The sequence below is a fragment of the Salmo salar genome, chromosome 02 (assembly GCF_965601325.2).
Source record: "Salmo salar chromosome 02, fSalSal1, whole genome shotgun sequence".
Taxonomy (NCBI): domain Eukaryota; kingdom Metazoa; phylum Chordata; class Actinopteri; order Salmoniformes; family Salmonidae; genus Salmo; species Salmo salar.
Genome location: NC_138292.1, coordinates 15,670,094 through 15,692,500, shown reverse-complemented (window position 1 = coordinate 15,692,500; position 22,407 = coordinate 15,670,094). Strand labels below are relative to the sequence as shown.

Sequence of the window (22,407 nt, the reverse complement as noted above, 5' to 3'; positions counted from 1 at the left end):
CACTAAACACAAGGAAGCAGCATTCAGATGCTACACTAAACACAAGGAAGCAGCATTCAGATGCTACACTAAACACAAGGAAGCAGCATTCAGATGCTACACTAAACACAAGGAAGCAGCATTCAGATGCTACACTAAACACAAGGAAGCAGCATTCAGGCTGGCAGAAACACACATCAGTGTTATCTTCAGCAGCAGCTACAAGAGGTTGGACAGCTAGTGTGTACATGACAACTGTTTTCATATTTTGAATTATTGGCACGTGTGAGAATTCTGCCCCTGACGATAGATTGATCGTCAAGTGCAGAATTCTCACACGTGCCAACAATTGAAAATATGAAAACAGTCAAGAGAAGGAAGTGAAACCTGCATAGTTAAACCACACTCATTAGAAAAGTAATTCATGATAAACAGGTTTGTAGCACCACGCTACACTATTACAGCAATGTTTGTCCTTTTCTAGCATGGTCATCTAGGGAATGCTGTCCTCAGAACTCCAGAAGTGAACAGAGAGGTGGACACAGAGAAACAGCCATACAGTCTCACTTCATCTTGTTTCTATGTATCAAAAGCTCTAGTCAAATGCAGTCAGTTACTAGTGCAATTACAGGGAGGATGCAATGAGAGACAGAATAAACTGACAAAAGTCCTTCAGACCAGTGAGAAGCTTGTTTATGAGAAGTTAATAGCAGGAATGCAATATGGGATGATTGACTCTAAATAGACTCAATTGAACGTTGATTACATGTTGGTTCAACGTAATTTCATTGAAATTATGTGTAAACAATGTTGATTCAACCAGTGTGGGCCCAGTGGCAAGACTTCTACAGTAGCAGAGCTCTGTGAGGAGCGGAGAGACGGCTCCTTCTGTCTCCCTCCAGGTTCCCTCCAGGTTCACACAGTAGTCTGGAGCGCCCCCTTCAGGCTGGTAATGTCACTGCAGCAGGCAGAGCAAGACCTCGTCTAGCTGAGAATGAGAATAAAGAAGCAGAGACCGAATGGACACCTGGCTAACCAAGACCTCTCTCTCTATCAAGAGAAGACAATCACCAGACTCACAGGCACAGACATGACAGATATGACTAACTAGGTAGGACTCAGTGGAGGCTGGTGGGAGCAGCTATAGGAGGAAGGGCTCATTGTAATGGCTGGAATGGAATCAACGGAACGGTATCAAACACAAACATGGAAACCATTTATTCCCATTGCAGCCATTACAATGAACCCGCCCTCCTATGTCTCCTCCCACCAGCTTCCTCTGGTAGGACGACATTCATAACACAAGTCCAACGTACCAGCTGTCTTGCACACAACAAATAGTACGAGTGGTTTCAGCCATCCTAGTGGTAAGTGGTCTTTGTGTGAGGGAGTGAGCTGTCTTTTTTGTGTGAGTGCATAGTCTTGGCGTGCCTGGAGAGTTGAGTGGTCTTTGTTCTAGAAGTGAGTGGTCCTCATGGTCTTTCTGTTCTGTTTGTATTAGTGTCTCGAGCAAAGAGCAACAGATCTCACAGCTTTGAGTTGATAGACAGCATCCTATTCAGTGTGAATATATAGTGTGTGTATAAAGCCACCACAGGAGATTAGTGGAACTTAATTGGGGAGGGGCTCGTGGTAATGGCTGAAGCGGAATGGTACCAAATACAACCAAAGAGAAGAGAGGATGAGAGGAACCAAAGAGAAGAGCGGGGAGAGGATGAGAGGAACCAAAGAGAAGAGAGGATGAGAGGAACCAAAGAGAAGAGAGGATGAGAGGAACCAAAGAGAAGAGAGGATGAGAGGAACCAAAGAGAAGAGAGGATGAGAGGAACCAAAGAGAAGAGAGGATGAGAGGAACCAAAGAGAAGAGAGGATGAGAGGAACCAAAGAGAAGAGAGAATGAGAGGAACCAGAGAGAAGAGAGGAGAGGATGAGAGGAACCAAAGAGAAGAGAGGATGAGAGGAACCGAAGAGAGAATGAGAGGAACCAAAGAGAGAATGAGAGGAACCGAAGAGAAGAGAGGGGAGAGGATGACAGGAACCAAAGAGAAGAGAGAGTGAGAGGATGACAGGAACCAAAGAGAAGAGAGAGTGAGAGGAACCAAAGAGAAGAGAGAATGAGAGGAACCAAAGAGAAGAGAGAGGAGAGGAACCAAAGAGAGGGGAGAGGATGACAGGAACCAAAGAGAAGAGAGAGTGAGAGGAACCAAAGAGAAGAGAGAGGAGAGGATGAGAGGAACCAAAGAGAAGAGAGAGGAGAGGATCAGAGGAACCAAAGAGAAGAGAGAGGAGAGGATGAGAGGAACCAAAGAGAAGAGAGAGGAGAGGATGAGAGGAACCAAAGAGAAGAGAGGGGAGAGGATGAGAGGAACCAAAGAGAAGAGAGGGGAGAGGATGAGAGGAACCAAAGAGAAGAGAGGATGAGAGGAACCAAAGAGAGGAGGTGAGAGGAACCAAAGAGAAGAGAGGATGAGAGGAACCAAAGAGAAGAGAGAGAGGATGAGAGGAACCAAAGAGATGAGAGGATGAGAGGAACCAAAGAGAAGAGAGGATGAGAGGAACCAAAGAGAAGAGAGGATGAGAGATCCCAGTCACTTTATATTTCCCTCTCCTGTGTAGTCCTCTGCAGATCATTTGGTAGAGCACGGCACTTGCAAAGCCAGGATAGTGGGTTTGATAACCGGGACCATCCGTATGTAAAATAAACAACTTAAATGCACATCATCTTTGGAGAAAAACATCTTCTAAATAGCATTTTATGTTTATTCTCCTCTCCACAGGAGGCTGGTGAGGGGAGGACGGCTCATAATAATGACTGGAATTAAGTGAACGAAATGGTATCTAATACAGATGTGTGTCAATACCATTCCATCTATTAGTATGAGCCCGTCCTCCCAGAGAAAGAGGTAGAGGAGGATGAAGGGTTCTTCACCACTGTAATAAAGTCAGTTGTAATGGACCGTACAGTGCTTTGAATATATCACGTTTATGGTCAGCCATAGCTTATGGCTATTAGATTGTTACTATACAGTGACTAACTAATGAGGTGTGCTAGTTCAGGGCTACAACATGGTGAAATGTCTGGGGGTCCGTGAGGAGCGGTTTGAAAAAGGTTGGTGCTCCCCTGAACATACCTGATACAGCCTGTACCTGGCAGGAAACCTACACACCTGTCACAACACATACCATGGGTAACGCTTCAATTAATAGCTCATTTGAATAGAAGCCTAATATAAAAGATGTCTATGAAACCTAAGCGTTCCCTTGGTACATACAGTATGTGCACAAAAGGTATACGGTGCCATGTAATTGTCTGGTATGGATATTTTGATTGATCCACCCTAAATGAGCTCCACTTTGCCAAAGGCAGTGTACAGTACATGAGTTCTGGGACATGGTCCAATACAGTGCAACACTGGAGATCAGCAGCAGACAACGTATCCCGACAGCCAATCAACGATCAGGGATTTGCATGAAGCAGTTTTACAGACAGTGTAAAGGCTAATATGGACATCCAACACACAAATTCTGTTTGAGTCCATTTATTGTACAATATCACAATAAAAACATTGTCCAAATGATGTTAACATCTACAGGTTCCAATTCAGGCTGAAAAATATAGATGCTGACTGAAGTCCTGATGAGGGGACCAGGGTGCCCGATCCTTACTGGAGATGAATCACCCATTGTCATCAATAGGACCTACAGCAGCCAGTAGGAGAGGAGTAGGAGTCATGTCAGGATTCAGTCCTGGATGATCTGTGCTCAGGGTCAACACACTGGTGCTGGTCTGCAGTTCAGTTGGAGTTGGACACTGGACTGCGGCCCTGCTCTGAGAGAACACCAGACAGGTTGGGACTGTACCGCCCGCCGGGCCAGGCGAGTAGTGTTGTATGGGGTTCAGGTTGGTTGGTTGTTTGGTCCAGGTCTGATGTGTTAAGAAGCTGCGCCGCAGGGTCAGGGATTGAGGGTGAAGGGTCATGGGGCGGGGTTTAGGAGCGGGTGTACTTCCCCCAGATGTGCAGCATGAAGACCGACGCGATGAACAGCAAACTCATCACCAGCACTGGTACTGGACCTCTGAGGAGAGACGACACACACACACAGGTTACCACCCGGACCTCTGAGGAGAGACGACACACACAGGTTACCACCCCTACACAGAGGAGAGATGACAGACACACACACACACAGGTTACCACCCCTACACAGAGGAGGGACGACAGACACACACAGGTTACCACCCCTACACAGAGGAGAGACGACACACACACACGGAAAACAGTGGCCCAATCCTCTTCAGCAGTGGTATTCAACTCTCACCCTACGAGGTACAGAGCTGCTGCTTCTGTGCTACCTGATCATTAATTACACACACCTGGTGTGCCAGGTCTAAAGTCAGTCCCTGATTAGAGGGGAACAATGAAATAAATGCAGTGGAACTGGCTTCCAGGTCCAGAGTTGAGTTTGAGGGTCCTCCAGTATGTACTTGTGGAGCTATACACTACATGTCCAAAAGTATGTGGACACCTTTGTCAAACATCTCATTCCAATATCATGAAAATTAAGAGTTGGTCGCTTCCTTTGATGTTATAACAGCCTCCACTCTTCTGGGAAGGCTTTCCAGCAGATGTTGGCCTGCCGGGGCGGCAGGGTAGCCTAGTGGTTAGATTGTTGGACTAGTAACCGGAAGGTTGCAAGTTCAAATCCCCGAGCTGACAAGGTACAAATCTGTCATTCTGCCCCTGAACAAGGCAGTTAGCCCATTGTTCCTAGGCCGTCATAAATAATGGGAAGAAATTTTTTTTTACTGCGGGAACTTGCTTCCATTCAGGTCAGGCAATGATGTTGGTTGATTAGGCCTGGCTCACAATAGGCGTTCCAATTCATCCCAATGAAGTTCGATGGGGTTGAGGTCAGGGCTCTGTGCATGCCAGTCAAGTTCTTCCACACTGATCTTGAAAAATAATTTTTGTATCTACCTCGCTTTGTGCATGGAGTTATGGTCATGCTGAAACAGGAAAGTGCCTTCCTCAAACTGTTGCCACAAAGTTGGAAGCACAGAATCATCTAGAAGACTTCCCTTCTCTGGAACTAAGGGACCTAGCCCAAACCATGAAAAACAGCCTGAGACCATTATTCCTCCACCAAACTTTACAGTTGGAACCATGCAGTCGGGCAGGTAGCATTCTCCTGGCATCCGCCAAACCCAGATTTCGTCTGTTGGGCTGCCAGATGGTGAAGCGTGATTCATCACTCCAGAGAAGGCATTTCCACTGCTCCAGTCCAATGGTGGTGAGTTTTACACCACTCCAGCCACACTTGGCATAGTGCACGGTGATCTTAGGGTTGTGTGCGGCTATTCGGCCATGGAAACCCATTTCATGACGCTCTCGAGAAACAGTTATTGTGCTGACGTTGCTTCCAAAGGAAGTTTGGAACTCGGTAGTGAGTGTTGCAAGCGGTTCAGCACTCGGCTGTCCCGTTCTGTGAGCTTATGTTGCCTACCACAGCGGCTGAGCCGTTGTTGCTCCTAGACGTTTCCACTTCATAATAACAGCCCTTACAGTTGACCGGGGCAGCTCTAGAAGGGCAGAAATTTGAAGAACTGACTTGTTGAAAAGGTGACATCCTATGACGGTGCCACGTTGAAAGTCACTGAGCTCTTCAGTAAGGCCGTTCTACTGCCAATGTTTGTCTATGATAGCATGGCTGCGTGCTGGACAAATCCCCTCATTTGAAGGGGTGTCCACATACTTTTGAATATTTAGTGAGAGAGCAGGAGAGAGAGAAGTAGCCTGGGACGTAGCGTTGTACAGGGTTTCCATTAGGAAACATTTGAAATTTACTGGACCCATATGCATTGGGTGAGTAAGTGGATTAGGGCGTCCACCCACGGTGCTCAGAATGACTGGAATCCCATTTAAAATATGGTCATTCATATTAACAGAGCAACAACGTGCACTCCTTCTTACCTAATGTTGATGTGCACTTTGAAGATGTTAGAATAACTGTCCACACTGACTTTCCTCAGACAAGACGAGTAACCAACATCACTAGCCTGTCAATCTATTAGTTTACCCATTCTATTGGTCAGCTTGTGGAGACAGACTCTTCCAGACAGACTCTTCCAGACAGACTCTTCCAGACAGACTCTGTCGCGAGACAGACTCTTCCAGACAGTTGTAGAAAGATGGATCCCAAATTCATACAACCAGTAGACATAGGCTACAGCGCAGCAATGCACACAAGGCAGTAGGCTGCGCACAAATGTTCATTCCAGAATTCAATCAGCATGAGAACACCATTGTCAAATGCAGCGGTTTCATGTGACAGATGAAAATATTCCGGTAGAAATGTAGAGAGGGGAGATTTAATATATAACAACTACATGGGTTGATAATATGACTAGGATTGTGTCTTTGGCTACTGGACAACGAAAGAAAGTTGATATAAAGGAATTGCCTCCACAGATATGGTGTGATTTTGACTAGGCTACATTGAAGCAAGGTAAAACATGCCTCATATGTATTAAAACATTCAGGTTTCAAACAATTAAGTAAATGTTTTCAAAATGCATACCGTCTCCAGCTCATTGCAAAGTGGTGTGCTTTCCGTTGCCTACACATTTGCTGTTTGAGATACTGTAAGCCTACATTTGCTGTTTGAGATACTGTAAGCCTACATTTGCTGTTTGAGATACTGTAAGCCTACACGTGTGATATGGAGCTCAAACCAGCCTTATAAACTGGCTGGTTCGAGCCTTGAATGCTGATTGGCTGACAGGCGTGGTGTATCAGAACGTATACCACAGGTATGACAAAACATTTATTTGTACTGCTTTAATTACATTGGTAACCAGTCTATAATAGCAATAAGGCACCACGGGGTTTGTGGTATATGGGCAATATATCATGGCTAAGGTCTGTGTCCAGGCACTCCGCGTTGCGTCGTGGGTAAGACCAGCCCTTAGTCGCGGTATATTGGCCATGATCCACACCCCGTCGTGGCTTATTGCTTAATTACCACCATTGAACTGGGACCAGTGTTTCTCCTAGCATTACTAAGGTGGGGCAGGCCTCCCATAACTGTCTAGCACTGATACCCTCTGCTCTCAACTGGCCAAATTGCTTTAATTGAAAATCTCCATTCTGGCAGATGTGGGTGCCTCTGCACCCCATCTAGATCAATTCTAGGGGAAACATTGCCTGGGAGCCAGTAGAGATGTGGTCCTATTGTGTTTCTGCATTCATTGATGAGGATTTGATGAGAAGAGGTGCGCCATCCCTGAAGTGGAAAGGTAGGGGGAGAGTGTTACCATACCAACACCACCCCCCTCCTCTCTGAAGACTGTAATTGACTTGACCTTTCTGAGTAGATCTTAATGAAGCTCTGAGACCAGCGTTCAACACACACACGCTCGATACACACCACCGTACAACCGTCTGTCCTGGACTACAGGAGCAACACCCTCAGTAACTACAGCAGGACAACTGGAACTGTGTGGAGTAGAGGAGATCTCTAACCGTTGTCAGTAGTGGTCCCAGTCTAGAACTGTGACCAGGAGTCAGAACAGCGGCCTGACCGTCAGAAAGCAGCCAGACTTAGAAAGCTGGAGTGTTGATCAGTGTTTAGGAACAGTGTGGAGCTGAACTGACGGTGTCTGTAAGGGGATGGGGGGCAGGGGGGCTCCAGGAACATACACACCCTGGGGTCTGATCAGCATTTAGCCTCAGTCCCCCCAAGTCTAATTTACTGCCATTAAACATTCATGCTCTTCCTCATAAACACTGTACATACCTACTCTGTGTGTGTGTGAGATACATATGTGTGTGTGTGCATTTGAAGGAATCCTAGTGCCTTTGTGTGAGTGTATGGTTGTGTGTATATACACACACACACACTCACACTTTGAGTCCTGGTGAGTCCTCAGTGTAGAAGCGCCACATGCCCCCGGTGCCACCCGCTGATGCTGTGGTCCTGCCTGCACTGCGTGTGCCACTGCTCGTTGCTTTCCTGTGACATCACACATACGAGACAACATGTGAGCTATAACATCATATACAAGAGACAACAAGCTATTTACATGAGGTTGTCAGTCACACCTTTACAGAGTTGCCTGCACACTGAAACAATGAACCTTCATTTGCTCCTGTTTTGACAGTTTTTCTGCCTGAGTCTCAGATGGTTAGATGTAAAAACACAGAGGCTGTAGGAAATACTGCCTCTGCAGTGACTGCAGTTCTAAGCCATCTGAACCCATAACATTATTGTGTGAAATGACAAAATCACAGACACTGTCCAGTGCTTCCCGCAGGATTTCTTTCTAGCAGTGGTGGCTTGGGTAGCAGGGGGTGCATTGCTACTAACAGTAACGCAATGACATGCTAGCTGTTCCCATAGACTTCCAGTCATTGAGCCAATTGCCATAAATTTAAAAGTGCGTCTCAGCAGAGATATCATGGGTCGCGCTAACGGAGGATTCTGGGTTCTCTTTTTTACACCAAAATAATTAAAAAATAAAAATAAAAAAAAGCAGAAAAAATATTTATTGTTTCATTTTGTAAACGCAGATCTTAAATGCTTATTGTAAATTCTTCCCTGCTTCAGTCAGGGTTCGCTCCAAATCAGCAATGTAAAAGGATCATTTTCGTGCTTCGGTTGCACTCCACTCTAATGAAATATCTTTGCTCTAGTCATTGGATCACCAGACAGCTCTGACTGATGTGTAGGATACTTTTCTCCGGTGTGTTTTTTCTCCAGTAGCCAGTTAAAATGCAAGATTACCTTCAAAACAAAGCATTAGAAAGAATCCAGCCAGCTACATTTCCTATAAACATTAGAAATACGGCCATGCATAGTTTTTGCAAAAAAGACCTTGCTTTTTCACTGTAAGCCAATTTACGTGTGGCTGCTAGCCAAATAGCGTTGCACTTCTGTTGACATCTGATAAACGATTTTCTGCCGAATGTGTTGAACTAATGCATTTTGTGTGAAGTAAAAGTAGTTGCACGCCCCTAATCCAAAGAAAACACTCGACTTTCAATACAAAACAGGTGAAGTGGTTTAAAGAAACGCTGATTCTTTGTTCGTCCGCTTTTTGAAAATGCAGATTTCTGAAAGCTAATGTGACCCCTGGATATACACATAAATGTGATATTTTTTCCCCCCAGCCATGGCAACAAGTTAGCAGCAGTGGGCCACCGCTGCTAAATGAATGTAGGGGAAACACTGCTGTCTGAGGTAGAAGTACTACCGTACCTAACTCCCTCTACTACAGCAGTTTGTGTTCAGAATAGCTCCAGTAGTCCTGATGTAGTGATTCATCAGCTGAGATTAAAGGGGGCTAAATGAGGTAATGAGTGAATGAGGGATAAGGTAGTAATGGGTAATGATGATGATAGCGTGGCTCTGATTACATACTGATTAAGCCTAAAGCACCAACATCTATCTCGTGGTATCTACTCAGAGGGATATCTAAACACCATCACTCTCCCTTTCATTTTACATCCTCTAGTCTACCTAAAATGTAGTTTATTTTAGTAATGCACTCATGTGTTATAGGTTGGAGCTAGGTGGTAATGTTGATGCTTGGGGGTGGTTAAGGGTACCAGTATGTAATGTCTTGAGTCTGACTGGAGTCTTGGTGTGTGTTGTAGATCCTTCTGCGTTGGGTGGGGTTTTGTGTGGCTCTTGCTGCCATGCACCATGATGATGTATTGGTATTTTGTTTTTGAAGCGCTTTGAGATTATAGAAATGTAATAAATGATTATTATTACCTCTGTCGGACTGTGGATCCTGCTGCGCGGGGGGCCACTGTCTTGCTGGGGGATCGGCTCCCTGCACCGACATTAGTTGCACTTGATGCTGGTCCAGGCTGAGGAAGAGACAGTTACATTAAAAACACACAAAATACTAAGATTACAGAAGAAAACAGAAATGTAACCATTGGATTTGACCCACTTTGGATGTGGGGTTCTCTGAAATGATAATCACAAATAACTTCCTCATAATATATAGGAGTTCACACTAGCTACCACTAGCCACCGCGCTTCTTTCACATGCATTCCTTGCTGTTTGGGGTTTTAGGCTGGGTTTCTGTACAGCACTTTGAGATATCAGCTGATGTACGAAGGGCTATATAAAAATACATTTGATTGATTGATAGAGGTCCTCTTTACCAGCGATGAGTACCCTTAAGCGCCATGAACAGCGTACTCAAATGTAATTTCTAAATGATCATATCATTGCAATGATCGTTTGTGATAGTCTGGCTGTCTTACACATAACATAATGAAGATTCGCTGATTCGAAAAATAGCCACGTCTACAAATAGATCATGGATCATCATACTAACTAACCTAACTTTAGCTAGCTGGCTACCTTAGAAGGCTTCTAAACCTGAGTCACCTCGACGGTAAAGAATGATTATAATATAAAATAGCAATGTCAAATAAGACTAATCTATAACATCATGCCTGTAATAGTACTAGGTTAGCTTGCTAACAGAGGCTAATTTAATGTATCTGTTATGCCTAGCTAAATTGAATAAGAGCTAGCTAGCTAGTTAACGTAAGGCCAAGTTAGAGGTGTACAACAATATACATTATTTTTAAAAATTCTAAAGTTAAAGTTTATTTGGAAAAATAGAATTCTTACCATTTTAAGTTGCACTTTGGATTTCAGCTAAAGAAGAAAACTTAAACTGTTCTTCTAACTGAAGTCCACGTCAAATGGGCTGCAGTGCTGTACACAAATCGCCACAACTTCAGAAGGAATCCAAGAAAGATGACGCTTGTCTAAAAAGGACACGATTACAGAACGAAGGACCATTTTAGGTGCTCTATGTTAAGCCTGAACCAAGACAGCTCATAATTGACATCTAACGGATTCAATTTATTACAAATTATAGATTAATATATAATCTCCTGGTAAAAAGTATTTATTTAAAAAAATCTACTTTAATATCTAATTTGTTTAATCTAATTTTGGAGTTTGAACGAAAGGCAAATGAAAAGTGTGCGTGCCAAGAGAGGTGACGTGTCTCATAGGAAGCGACGTGCGCCAGAGGGTGGCATCTGACGCCATTTTGGTTCAACACAGGGGGGTTTGCCGTTGGAAATTAATGTAACATTTGAGCCATCATGTCGATTAATAGGCAGAGTGGCATATTAGTGTTCGTAAGTTGACCACTGTTTCCTGGACACAAGTTGGACAGACTGCATTATCAAGGAGCGAAAGGTAAAGTTTATGACAGACAACGTCCACACTGAATTAGTAACGAATGCATACTAGCTGGTCTGTGATACTGGCTACTCTCAGGTTGATATAAGCTCTATGTTCACTGTGTTTAGTGTAGCTGTCGGCTAGAGATATCTATTGTCTGTTTCAACAACATCACGGTTAGCTGATGTTATGGAGCTTAGCCAATTCAACGGGAGAACGTTCTATGGGTTGTGGCATTGTAGACTAAACAATCCACCTCTCTGCCATGTCAACAATGTCCTCCATTCTGTAACGTTGTATTGAATGTATTAATACTGTCTGAACCTTCTGAACAAGCCCCATGTTGATGACGCACCTGTCAACCTGTCAGTGTCATCAGGCTTCTTTAAGCATGTTTTCTGTCTCCTCCAGGATGGTGCGGGTGGTGTTTCTCCACCCAGACCTGGGTATAGGTGGTGCAGAGAGGCTGGTGGTGGATGCAGCTGTAACTCTACGCTCTCGCGGCTGCAGTGTTCAGATCTGGACGGCCCACCATGACCCCACACACTGCTTCTCAGAGACACTGGACCCAGACCTGAACGTGGTGGGTGTCAATAACAGTGTAATCTAATAACAGTGTTATAACACACACAAACACACTCGCACTATCTGACCCTGTTTGTCATCTCCAGGTGTGTGTGGGTGACTGGTTGCCCACCAGTGTGTTAGGGTACCTGCATGCCCTGTGTGCCTACCTCAGGATGATCTACGTAGCTCTCTACCTGGTCTTCCTCAGTGGAGCAGAGTACGACGTGGTCTTCTGTGATCAGGTTGGTGACACACCGTCAACATATTTTTTTCTCTTCACTTCAGCATAACTCAGTCCATTACCTTTTCATGTTGACTCTCACCTTCACACTAGTCTTTTTTGCCTTGACTTTTCTGTAGTTGTGATTGTAGTAGATACAACCCTACTCTCTCCTCTTACAGGTGTCCGTGTGTATCCCAGTCCTGAGGTTGTCTCGTCAGAGGAAAAAGGTTCTGTTCTACTGTCATTTCCCAGACCAGCTCCTGACCCAGAGAGGCTCAGCTCTGAAAAAGCTCTACCGCGCCCCCATAGACAGACTGGAGGAACTCACCACTGGCATGGCTGATACGGTGAGAGTATAGAACCAGAGAAAGAATGATTCGATTTAGAGTACAAAATACCAACAGTTTCATTCATTTAATTTCAATGGAAACTAGTTTTGATTTTCCCAATTGATCTCTCTCCTCTGACCTTGTTGATGAGATATCACTGACTGATCTTTCTTGTTTCTTGTCCCAGGTGCTGGTAAACAGTTGTTTCACCGCAGGGGTCTTCAGGGAGACGTTCCGTACCCTGGATGGGGTCCAGACTGACGTCCTCTACCCCTCCCTCAACACACACAGCTTCGACCGGCCCCCTGAGGAGCAGCTAGAGCAGGGTCTGGGGGGCTTGATCCCTGAAGGCGTGTCCTGCCTCTTCCTGTCTCTGAACCGCTATGAGAGGAAGAAGAGCCTGGGTCTGGCCCTCGAGGGCCTCTCCTCCCTGAAGACCCGCCTCGCCCCGGGGGACCAGGCAGGACTCCACCTGGTGGTGGCAGGGGGGTACGACGGCCGTGTTGCTGAGAACGTCCAGCACTACGCTGAGCTGAAGGAGCTAGCAGCACGGCTGGGAGTAGAGGACTCTGTCACCTTCCTGCGCTCTCCCTCAGACAGCCAGAAGGTGGCGCTGTTGCGGGGCAGCGCAGGCATTCTCTACACGCCCAGCAGAGAGCACTTTGGGATAGTGCCAGTGGAGGCCATGTACTGCTGCTGTCCCGTCATTGCTGTGAGGTCTGGAGGGCCTCTGGAGAGTGTAGGTGACGGGGAGACGGGCTTCCTGTGTGAGCCCACGGCTGAGGCCTTCTCCCTGGCCATGGAGAAGCTGTTCAGAGACCCCCAGCTCCGCAGGGACATGGGCCAGGCCGGCAGGAGGCGGGTTCAGGAGAAGTTCTCCCTGGAGGCCTTCTCAGACCAGCTGCACGGGTACATCCTCAGGCTGACCCAGTGACACCTCTACTGGGGCAGAGACTGGGCTGGGGTGCGTTAGCGGAGCAGCTTTCGGTAGAAGTCGCCCTTAGACACATCTAGATCAGCTTACCTTCTCTCAATCCCAGGCTAAATCCTAACCAAAGAATGGAAAACTGACCTGAGATCAGCATCTCATTGGTGCAACTTCATCCTACTGCAGCTGTAGCCAGGTAGAGGTGGATGGGCTAGGTATGTAGGGATAAAATACGGTTACTGAGGACTGGAGGACAGACTGGGGAGGGGGGTGTAATGTAGAGGTGCGCTGACTGAGGAGGGCTCTAGACAATTAGTCATTGTTCCCCTAGGAGGGGTTGCTGAGGGAATGGAGGGATGGAATCTCCGCTCCAATTAACAAAAGAGTAACGACTTTACCCATACTGCCCCGGGGCCTCTCGTAACAATACCGGCCCTTGGTTCTAGAAGTGTGTGTGTGTGTGTGTGTGTGTGTGTGTGTGTGTGTGTGTGTGTGTGTGTGTGTGTGTGTGTGTGTGTGTGTGTGTGTGTGTGTGTGTGTGTGTGTGTGTGTGTGTGTGTGTGTGTGTGTGTGTGTGTGTGTGTGTGTGTGTGTGTGTGTGTGTGTGTGTGTGTGTGGGGGTGACCAAGAGCTTCAAAACCACTAGGATGGATCTGTAGTGTGATGACGGGATGCTGTGTGTTTGCGCATGCCACCGAGCGCCATTAGCCAGTTGGCAGCCACAGATCGATCAGCAGGATGTTTGCCACTTCCTCTGTCCTTTCAGACCTTAGTTACTTTTCACAATGAGGGAATGTTTGGCCTGTACATTGCTGTCTGTCTCTGGGTTATTAGGAGATGATGCTGTGTGTTGGTTATTAGGAGTGTGTGTGTGTGTGTGTGTGTGTGCAGTATAGAAGGTCATGCTGTCTGCTGGTCAGTCTTACTGGCCTCTAGAAGCGCTCTTATTGACATTCCTCAAGTCTTAATAAAACAGAGGACACATATCTAGTTTACCAAGTCTGCTTGTTTTGTTGTCAAGTTCTTTCTTTTTCTCTTTTGTACCAGACTGGTGTGTATCAGGCCAGGTATCCAACACACGCACACACACTCCAAATCCAACTCCTATCTACCCACTGCAAATGCAATGCCACCGAGAGAGGAGCGGAAAAGTAGAGGGGCGTGTTTGTGAATACGCGTGTGTGTGTTCAGTCAATGTTTCAGTGAGCAGAGGAATTAGCAGGAGATGAGGAGGGCTGTTACCACGGTGATTTAGAGACCCTGCTAGGAGGGGAAGATAAAGAGGCCCTCTGGAACCACCAGGGAGAGAACACACACACACTGGAGCCACGGGGAGAGGAGGGTGGGCTGAGGAGGTGGGAGACTCCCCCCCCCATCCACCACCTGGGCTCTCCGCAGCTCATAAACACAGTGATTTTAAGCAGGAGACTATCAGGCTTCTGGACACCCAGGAGGACTGTTCTTCTGTCTCCCTGTCTGTCTGTCCCTCAAAGCCGTCAAGTCAGTCAGTCCCCCCTCATCCCTTCCCACCTCCCCTCCCTCCTCCTCTTCTGAGCCCTGTGGTGGGGTAGTGTAATTCTGTTATTGAGACACGATGTGTCCTGAGCTGCAGTGATAACCACTGCCCAGGAGCCACCGGCACTCAGGCTTAATTCATTAATGAGACCGCGGGGTTGGTTTTAAATAGGCTCTAATTCCACACACAGACACCAGGAGAGATTGGGGTGTTGGTGGAGAGATGTATAGGTGTGTGTCTGTGTGTGTGCGTATGTGTGCTGGGTTTTTAGCGATGTGAATGTGTGCTGGGGGGAGGGGGAGGTGAGATGTATCAGTTTGTGTGTATGTGTGTATATCTGTTTTGTTGGCAGTTTGGGAGCGTGTACCCTTATTATTACAACATTAAAGATGAACTCTGTTTTTTAAACCTGCTCTCTGATTGGATGTTAATCATGCTTTCTGATTGGGTGTTAATCATGGGCTAAATGGAGATGATGAGGGAATCACAAACAAGTTAATCACTACAAGCCTTCACCTGGTCACAGACTGCTGGGCTGGAGCCCTGAGAGAACACACACCTATACATCTCACCATCACCTCCAACCCAGAGTGAAGACAAGTCATGAGGATTGATCCAACTCAGAGAGGGAATGTGCACTTATCAAAAGTCAACTGAATTTGTCAATTGTCTAGGACAGTGGTTCCCAACCAGGGGTACCACAGGGGGTACTTGGCCTATCCACAGAGGGTACTTGGCCTATCCATAGGGGGTACTAGGACCCCTGGTTAGGACCTGGGGATACTTGGCCTATCCACAGGGGGTACTTGGCCTATCCACAGGGGGTACTAGGACCCCTGGTTAGGACCTGGGGGTACTTGGCCTATCCACAGGGGGTACTAGGACCCCTGGTTAGGACCTGGGTGTACTTGGCCTATCCACAGGGGGTACTAGGACCCCTGGTTAGGACCTGGGGGTACTTGGCCTATCCACAAGGGGTTCTAGCACCCCTGGTTAGGACCTGGGGGTACTTGGCCTATCCACAGGGGCTACTTGGCCTATCCACAGGGGGTACTAGGACCCCTGGTTAGGACCTGGGGGTACTTGGCCTATCCACAGGGTGTACTTGGCCTATCCACAGGGGGTACTAGGACCCCTGGTTAGGACCTGGGGGTACTTGGCCTATCCACAGGGGGTACTTGGCCTATCCACAGGGGGTACTAGGACCCCTGGTTAGGACCTGGGGGTACTTGGCCTATCCACAGAGGGTACTTGGCCTATCCATAGGGGGTACTAGGACCCCTGGTTAGGACCTGGGGATACTTGGCCTATCCACAGGGGGTACTTGGCCTATCCACAGGGGGTACTAGGACCCCTGGTTAGGACCTGGGGGTACTTGGCCTATCCACAGGGGGTACTAGGACCCCTGGTTAGGACCTGGGGGTACTTGGCCTATCCACAAGGGGTTCTAGGACCCCTAGTTAGGACCTGGGTGTACTTGGCCTATCCACAGGGGGTACTAGGACCCCTGGTTAGGACCTGGGGGTACTTGGCCTATCCACAAGGGGTTCTAGCACCCCTGGTTAGGACCTGGGGGTACTTGGCCTATCCACAGGGGCTACTTGGCCTATCCACAGGGGGTACTAGGACCCCTGGTTAGGACCTGGGGGTACTTGGCCTATCCACAGGGGCTACTTGGCCTATCCACAGGGGGTACTAGGACCCCTGGTTAGGACCTGGGGGTACTTGGCCTATCCACAAGGGGTTCTAGGACCCCTGGTTAGGACCTGGGGGTACTTGGCCTATCCACAGGGTGTACTTGGCCTATCCACAGGGGGTACTAGGACCCCTGGTTAGGACCTGGGGGTACTTGGCCTATCCACAGGGGGTACTTGGCCTATCCACAGGGGGTACTAGGACCCCTGGTTAGGACCTGGGGGTACTTGGCTTATCCACAGGGGGTACTAGGACCCCTGGTTAGGACCTGGGGGTACTTGGCCTATCCACAAGGGGTTCTAGGACCCCTGGTTAGGACCTGGGGGTACTTGGCCTATCCACAGGGGGTACTAGGACCCCTGGTTAGGACCAAGGGGTACTTGGCCTATCCACAGGGGCTACTTGGCCTATCCACAGGGGGTACTAGGACCCCTGGTTAGGACCTGGGGGTACTTGGCCTATTCACAGGGGGTACTTGGCATATCCACAGGGGGTACTAGGACCCCTGGTTAGGACCTGGGGGTACTTGGCCTATCCACAGGGGGTACTAGGACCCCTGGTTAGGACCTGGGGATACTTGGCCTATCCACAGGGGGTACTTGGCCTATCCACAGGGGGTACTAGGACCCCTGGTTAGGACCTGGGGGTACTTGGCCTATCCACAGGGGGTACTAGGACCCCTGGTTAGGACCTGGGGGTACTTGGCCTATCCACAGGGGGTACTAGGACCCCTGGTTAGGACCTGGGGGTACTTGGCCTATCCACAAGGGGTTCTAGCACCCCTGGTTAGGACCTGGGGGTACTTGGCCTATCCACAGGGGCTACTTGGCCTATCCACAGGGGGTACTAGGACCCCTGGTTAGGACCTGGGGGTACTTGGCCTATCCACAGGGGCTACTTGGCCTATCCACAGGGGGTACTAGGACCCCTGGTTAGGACCTGGGGGTACTTGGCCTATCCACAAGGGGTTCTAGGACCCCTGGTTAGGACCTGGGGGTACTTGGCCTATCCACAGGGTGTACTTGGCCTATCCACAGGGGGTACTAGGACCCCTGGTTAGGACCTGGGGGTACTTGGCCTATCCACAGGGGGTACTTGGCCTATCCACAGGGGGTACTAGGACCCCTGGTTAGGACCTGGGGGTACTTGGCTTATCCACAGGGGGTACTGGACCCCTGGTTAGGACCTGGGGGTACTTGGCCTATCCACAAGGGGTTCTAGGACCCCTGGTTAGGACCTGGGGGTACTTGGCCTATCCACAGGGGGTACTAGGACCCCTGGTTAGGACCAAGGGGTACTTGGCCTATCCACAGGGGCTACTTGGCCTATCCACAGGGGGTACTAGGACCCCTGGTTAGGACCTGGGGGTACTTGGCCTATTCACAGGGGGTACTTGGCATATCCACAGGGGGTACTAGGACCCCTGGTTAGGACCTGGGGGTACTTGGCCTATCCACAGGGGGTACTAGGACCCCTGGTTAGGACCTGGGGGTACTTGGCCTATCCACAGGGGGTACTAGGACCCCTGGTTAGGGGTCATGAGTCATGAGAACATAGGCTTACTGGTAAAATGCAAATGGAGTGTACTTCAAGGGCACTCTGGGCAGAGCTAAATTCAGTTGGTGGTACAGTAACGTAAAGAGGTTAGGAACCACTGGTCTAGGATGTTGGTAGTTATGGTAACTGTCCTCCAAATGTCCCTTGTTGGGATGAGTACTGTCATCGTCAGTGTAAAGGGTTAAAGCAGAGAAGAGAGAACGCTGTAGGCCTGTAGAGTGTCATTGATAGATTGTTTAAACAAAGCAAATCTGCATTGATATTCATGAGACGTCTTTCAGCGCTGTTTTACATGGAACACGTTAACAAATTATGGATTTCAGTTTTTACTGCTTCTATAAAGTATTCAAATATATTAGCATATACTGTACCTCGTAACTGTTAACTCTGCAGAGCCTTCAGAGTGATACGCGCACAAACACACATGTGCACCTTCATGCACACACACACACAAACTTTGTGTAAAAGTGATTTAGTCCAGTGACATAAAATAACCATCTCTGGGAGGTTTTAATAAAGCTATCAACAATGTCTGATAGTGGCGTGTTATAGATAGCCTCAATAAAACTCTATGTTTATGGCTCTGCAAGGAGAGACATTATAGGACTAATTCTACCCAGTCTACAGTAGGCTGTAGGGGCTGCTGCTGAAAAGATGGCGTAGACAGAGAGACAGTGAGACAGATGGAATACTGTATTGTAGAATAGGAGTTATCTTTACTGTGAATAGAACTGGTCATATTTATCTAGTCTTGAATCTTGACGTGTTCTGGGTGTCATACTGGTAGTCTCCACTCACAGGCTGTCTCCCAGAGTGGCAGGCAGAACAGGGGAGAGAAGAGAGAGAGGGAGGAGGGTAGGGATGGAGGTAGGAGGGTAATGATGGAGGGTAGGGATGGAGGGTAGGGATGGAGGTAGGACGGTAATGATGGAGGGTAGGGATGGAGGTAGGAGGGTAGGGAGGGAGGGTAGGGATGGAGGGAGGAGGGTAGGGATGGAGGGTAATGATGGAGGTAGGAGGGTAATGATGGAGGGTAGGGATGGAGGGAGGAGGGTAGGGATGGAGGGTAGGGATGGAGGTAGGAGGGTAATGATGGAGGGTAGGGATGGAGGGGGGGGTAGGGAGGGGGTGGGAGGGGAGGGGGTGGGAGGGTAGGGATGGAGGTAGGAGGGTAGGGAGGGGGTAGGGATGGAGGGGGGGGTAGGGATGGAGGGAGTGGAGGTAGGAGGGTAATGATGGAGGGTAGGGATGGAGGTAGGAGGGTAGGGATGTAGGGTAGGGATGGAGGTAGGAGGGTAATGATGGAGGGTAGGGATGGAAGTAGAAGGGTAATGATGGAGGGTAGGGATGGAGGGTAGGGATGGAGGTAGGAAGGTAGGGTTGGAGGGTAGGGCTGGAGGTAGGAAGGTAGGGATGGAGGGAGGAGGGTAGGGATAGAGGTAGGAGTGTAATGATGGAGGGTAGGGATGGAGGTAGGAGGGTAGGGCTGGAGGTAGGAGGGTAATGATGGAGGGTAGGGATGGAGGTAGGAGGGTAGGGATGGAGGGAGGAGGGTAGGGATGGAGGTAGGAGGGTAATGATGGAGGGTAGGGATGGAGGTAGGAGGGTAGGGGTGGAGGGTAGGGATGGAGGTAGGAGTGTAGGGATGGAGGGTAGGGATGGAGGTAGGAGGGTAGGGATGGAGGTAGGAGGGTAGGGATGGAGGGTAATGATGGAGGTAGGAGGGTAATGATGGAGGGTAGGGATGGAGGTAGGAGGGTAGGGATGGAGGGTAGGGATGGAGGTAGGAGGGTAGGGATAGAGGGTAGGGATGGAAGGTTGGGATGGAGGGTAGGGATGGATGGTAGGAGGGGTAGGGATGGAGGGTAGGGATGGAAGGTTGGGATGGAGGGGGGGTAGGGATAGAGGGAGGGAGGAGGGTAGGGATGGAGGGGGGTAGGGATAGAGGGAGGGAGGAGGGTAGGGATGGAGAGAGGGAGGAGGGTAGGGATGGAGGGGGGTAGGGATGAGGAGGAGAAGGGATGGAAGGGGGTAGGGAGAAGAAGCTGTGGGGGAAGCTAAGACCTCCTGGTGAACCTCAGTCTTCCTCTACCTCATTTGTCTGCAAACACACCTACTAACCTCTCTGTGCTAAGCTCACAGTCGATACTTAGTTAAACACCCCTGGTGGGGGGTTATTTATGGAGACTTGCCTTGGGCATGGGTATTGGGGTGAGATAGGGAGGGATGTGGTGCATGCGGGCGTAAGGGGGGGTTGAGGCTGATTGGGGGAGCAGTGGGCCCAAACTGGTACAGAGGGACCATCAGCACGCCAACCGTGATGCCAGCGAGCCCTCGTCTCAGCTGGAGAGAACAACCTCTCCTGATTACACACACTGGGGTGAACGTCAATCACTGTGTTTGTGTGTAGCACAAAGACAATGCTTGTCTTCTTGTGTATATGTTTGCGCGTATGTGTGCGTGGATATGTGTGTGTGTGTTAGCTGCAGAAAGACAATGCCAGTCTATTAGTCTGGTTTGTCAATGTGTTGAAGTCTGTGTGTTGAAGTTTCTGTGTGTGTGTTTATGTGTGTGTGTGTTAGCTGCAGAAAGACAATGCCCGTCTTTTAGTCTGGTTTGTCAATGTGTTGAAGTCTGTGTGTTGAAGTCTGTGTGTGTGTTTGCCATTAGACAATGCCCTCCTCCTCAACATGAGAGAGAGTGTGGTGTGTGTGTGTGTGTGTGTGTGTGTGTGTGTGTGTGTGTGTGTGTGTGTGTGGGGGGGGGGGGCCCAGTGATGGCCTGTTAGATTGAGCTGTCAGTTGCCAGGCATCAGATGAAGATTAATGTTCCACGCAAACAATACGAGGCTGGCAATGATCATAAATATGCTAATGGCCATTATCAATACACACACTGCCCTGACGGGGGAGGGAGGGGGGGGAGGGGGGGGGGGGGGGGGAGGTTACGCTTTAATTCAGGTCACTGAGATAAATAGAGAAATGAATCCCCCCCACCCCCCCTCAACACAAACACACACTGTTGAAGCTGATTGAGTGGAGAGGATGGTTTGGCGTGTGTTATTTTAGGGTGGGGCGATGAAGAGGAGATGATTGGTGTCACATTAAGGATGCGTGTTTGTTTAGTGTGTGCGTGTGTGTTTGCTGTGCGCGTGCGGAGTGTGTTTGTGTGCGTGTGTAGGAGATGATTGGGGTGGTGTAAGGGATGTTTCTGCCAAGGCTCTGATTAAGACTCTACAGGTTCATTCAGCTATGATCACTGCTACATGGCAGAGAGATGCGGAGAGAGGGAAGAATGGAGTGAGGGAAAAGGACCAGGAGGGAGGGACAGACGGACAGAGACTAGAAAGGACAGAAAATAGAGAGAGGGAGAGACAGAGATAGTGATGTTGTGGGCCACAGGTTATTATGTCTCAGGCCGTTCTTAGTCCAGTAAGACTAACCTGACGACTTCTTACAAAGACTCTCACTCACTGGTCTGTCTCGTCTCTTTCCGGTCTCTCTCTGGTCTCTCTGCGTCTCTCTCTGGTCTCTTTCCGGTCTCTCTCTGGTCTCTCTGCGTCTCTCTCTGGTCTCTTTCTGGTCTCTCTTTGGCCTCTCTCTGGCCTCTCTCTGGTCTTTCTTTGGTCTTTTTCTGGTCTCTCTCTTGTCTCATTGTTCTCTCTCTGCTCGCTCTGGTCTCTCTCTGGTGTCTCTGCTCTCTCTGGTCTCTCTGGTCTATCTCTGCTCTCTCTTTGCTCTCTCTGGCCTCTCTCTGGTCTCTCTGGTCTATCTCTGCTCTCTCTCTGCTCTCTCTGGTCTCTTTCTGGTCTCTCTGGTCTCTCTCTCTGGTCTCTCTGGTCTCTCTCTGCTCTGTCTCTGCTCTCTCTGGTCTATCTCTGGTCTCTCTCTCGGTCTCTCTCTGGTCTCTCTGGTCTATCTCTGGTCTATCTCTGGTCTATCTCTGGTCTATATCTGGTCTATCTCTGGCTCTCTCTGGTCTCTCTGGTCTATCTCTGGTCTATCTCTGGTCTCTCTGGTCTCTCTGGTCTCTCTGGTCTATCTCTGGTCTATCTCTGGTCTATCTCTGGTCTCTCTGGGCTATCTCTGGTCTATCTCTGGTCTATCTCTGGTCTCTCTGGTCTACTCGGTCTCTCTGGTCTATCTCTGGTCTCTCTCTGGTCTCTCTGGTCTATCTCTGGTCTATCTCTGGTCTATCTCTGGTCTCTCTGGTCTATCTCTGGTCTCTCTGGTCTATCTCTGGTCTCTCTCTGGTCTCTCTCTGGTCTCTCTGGTCTATCTCTGCGCTCTCTGGCTCTCGCTCTCTCTGGTCTATCTCTGGTCTATCTCTGGTCTATCTCTGCTCTCTCTGGTCTCTCTGCTCTCTCTGGTCTCTCTGCTCTCTCTGGTC

The 22,407-nt window shown here is 48.7% G+C and overlaps 2 protein-coding genes across 3 annotated transcripts; one reads left to right on the top strand and one right to left on the bottom strand.

The window, feature by feature from the left end:
- Positions 1–419: 419 nt before the first annotated feature.
- On the bottom strand, positions 420–10,790 carry sc61b (transport protein Sec61 subunit beta). Of its 2 annotated transcripts, NM_001141616.1 has the most exon segments (4): positions 3,505–4,056; positions 7,885–7,992; positions 9,757–9,854; positions 10,637–10,739. In NM_001141616.1, coding segments are annotated over 4 exon segments (297 nt in total). In that variant the 5' UTR covers positions 10,640–10,739; the 3' UTR covers positions 3,505–3,968.
- Positions 10,791–11,065: 275 nt separating this feature from the next.
- Positions 11,066–14,250, top strand: LOC106606060 (alpha-1,3/1,6-mannosyltransferase ALG2). Its single transcript, XM_014202140.3, has 5 exons — positions 11,066–11,218; positions 11,615–11,786; positions 11,875–12,012; positions 12,173–12,340; positions 12,510–14,250. The coding sequence occupies exons 2-5, from the start codon at positions 11,616–11,618 to the stop codon at positions 13,254–13,256; spliced, it is 1,224 nt and encodes a 407-aa protein (XP_014057615.3). The 5' UTR covers positions 11,066–11,218; position 11,615; the 3' UTR covers positions 13,257–14,250.
- The last annotated feature ends 8,157 nt before the right edge of the window (positions 14,251–22,407 follow it).

Coding starts and splice junctions, on each gene's coding strand:
- LOC106606060 (XM_014202140.3), top strand. CDS start 11,616: ATGGTGCGGGTGGTGTTTCTCCACCCAGACCTGGGTATAGGTGGTGCA. Junction 11,787..11,874: donor TGGACCCAGACCTGAACGTG/GTGGGTGTCAAT, acceptor TGTCATCTCCAG/GTGTGTGTGGGTGACTGGTT. Junction 12,341..12,509: donor CCACTGGCATGGCTGATACG/GTGAGAGTATAG, acceptor TTCTTGTCCCAG/GTGCTGGTAAACAGTTGTTT.
- sc61b (XM_082958663.1), bottom strand. CDS start 2,610: ATGATCTGCAGAGGACTACACAGGAGAGGGAAATATAAAGTGACTGGG.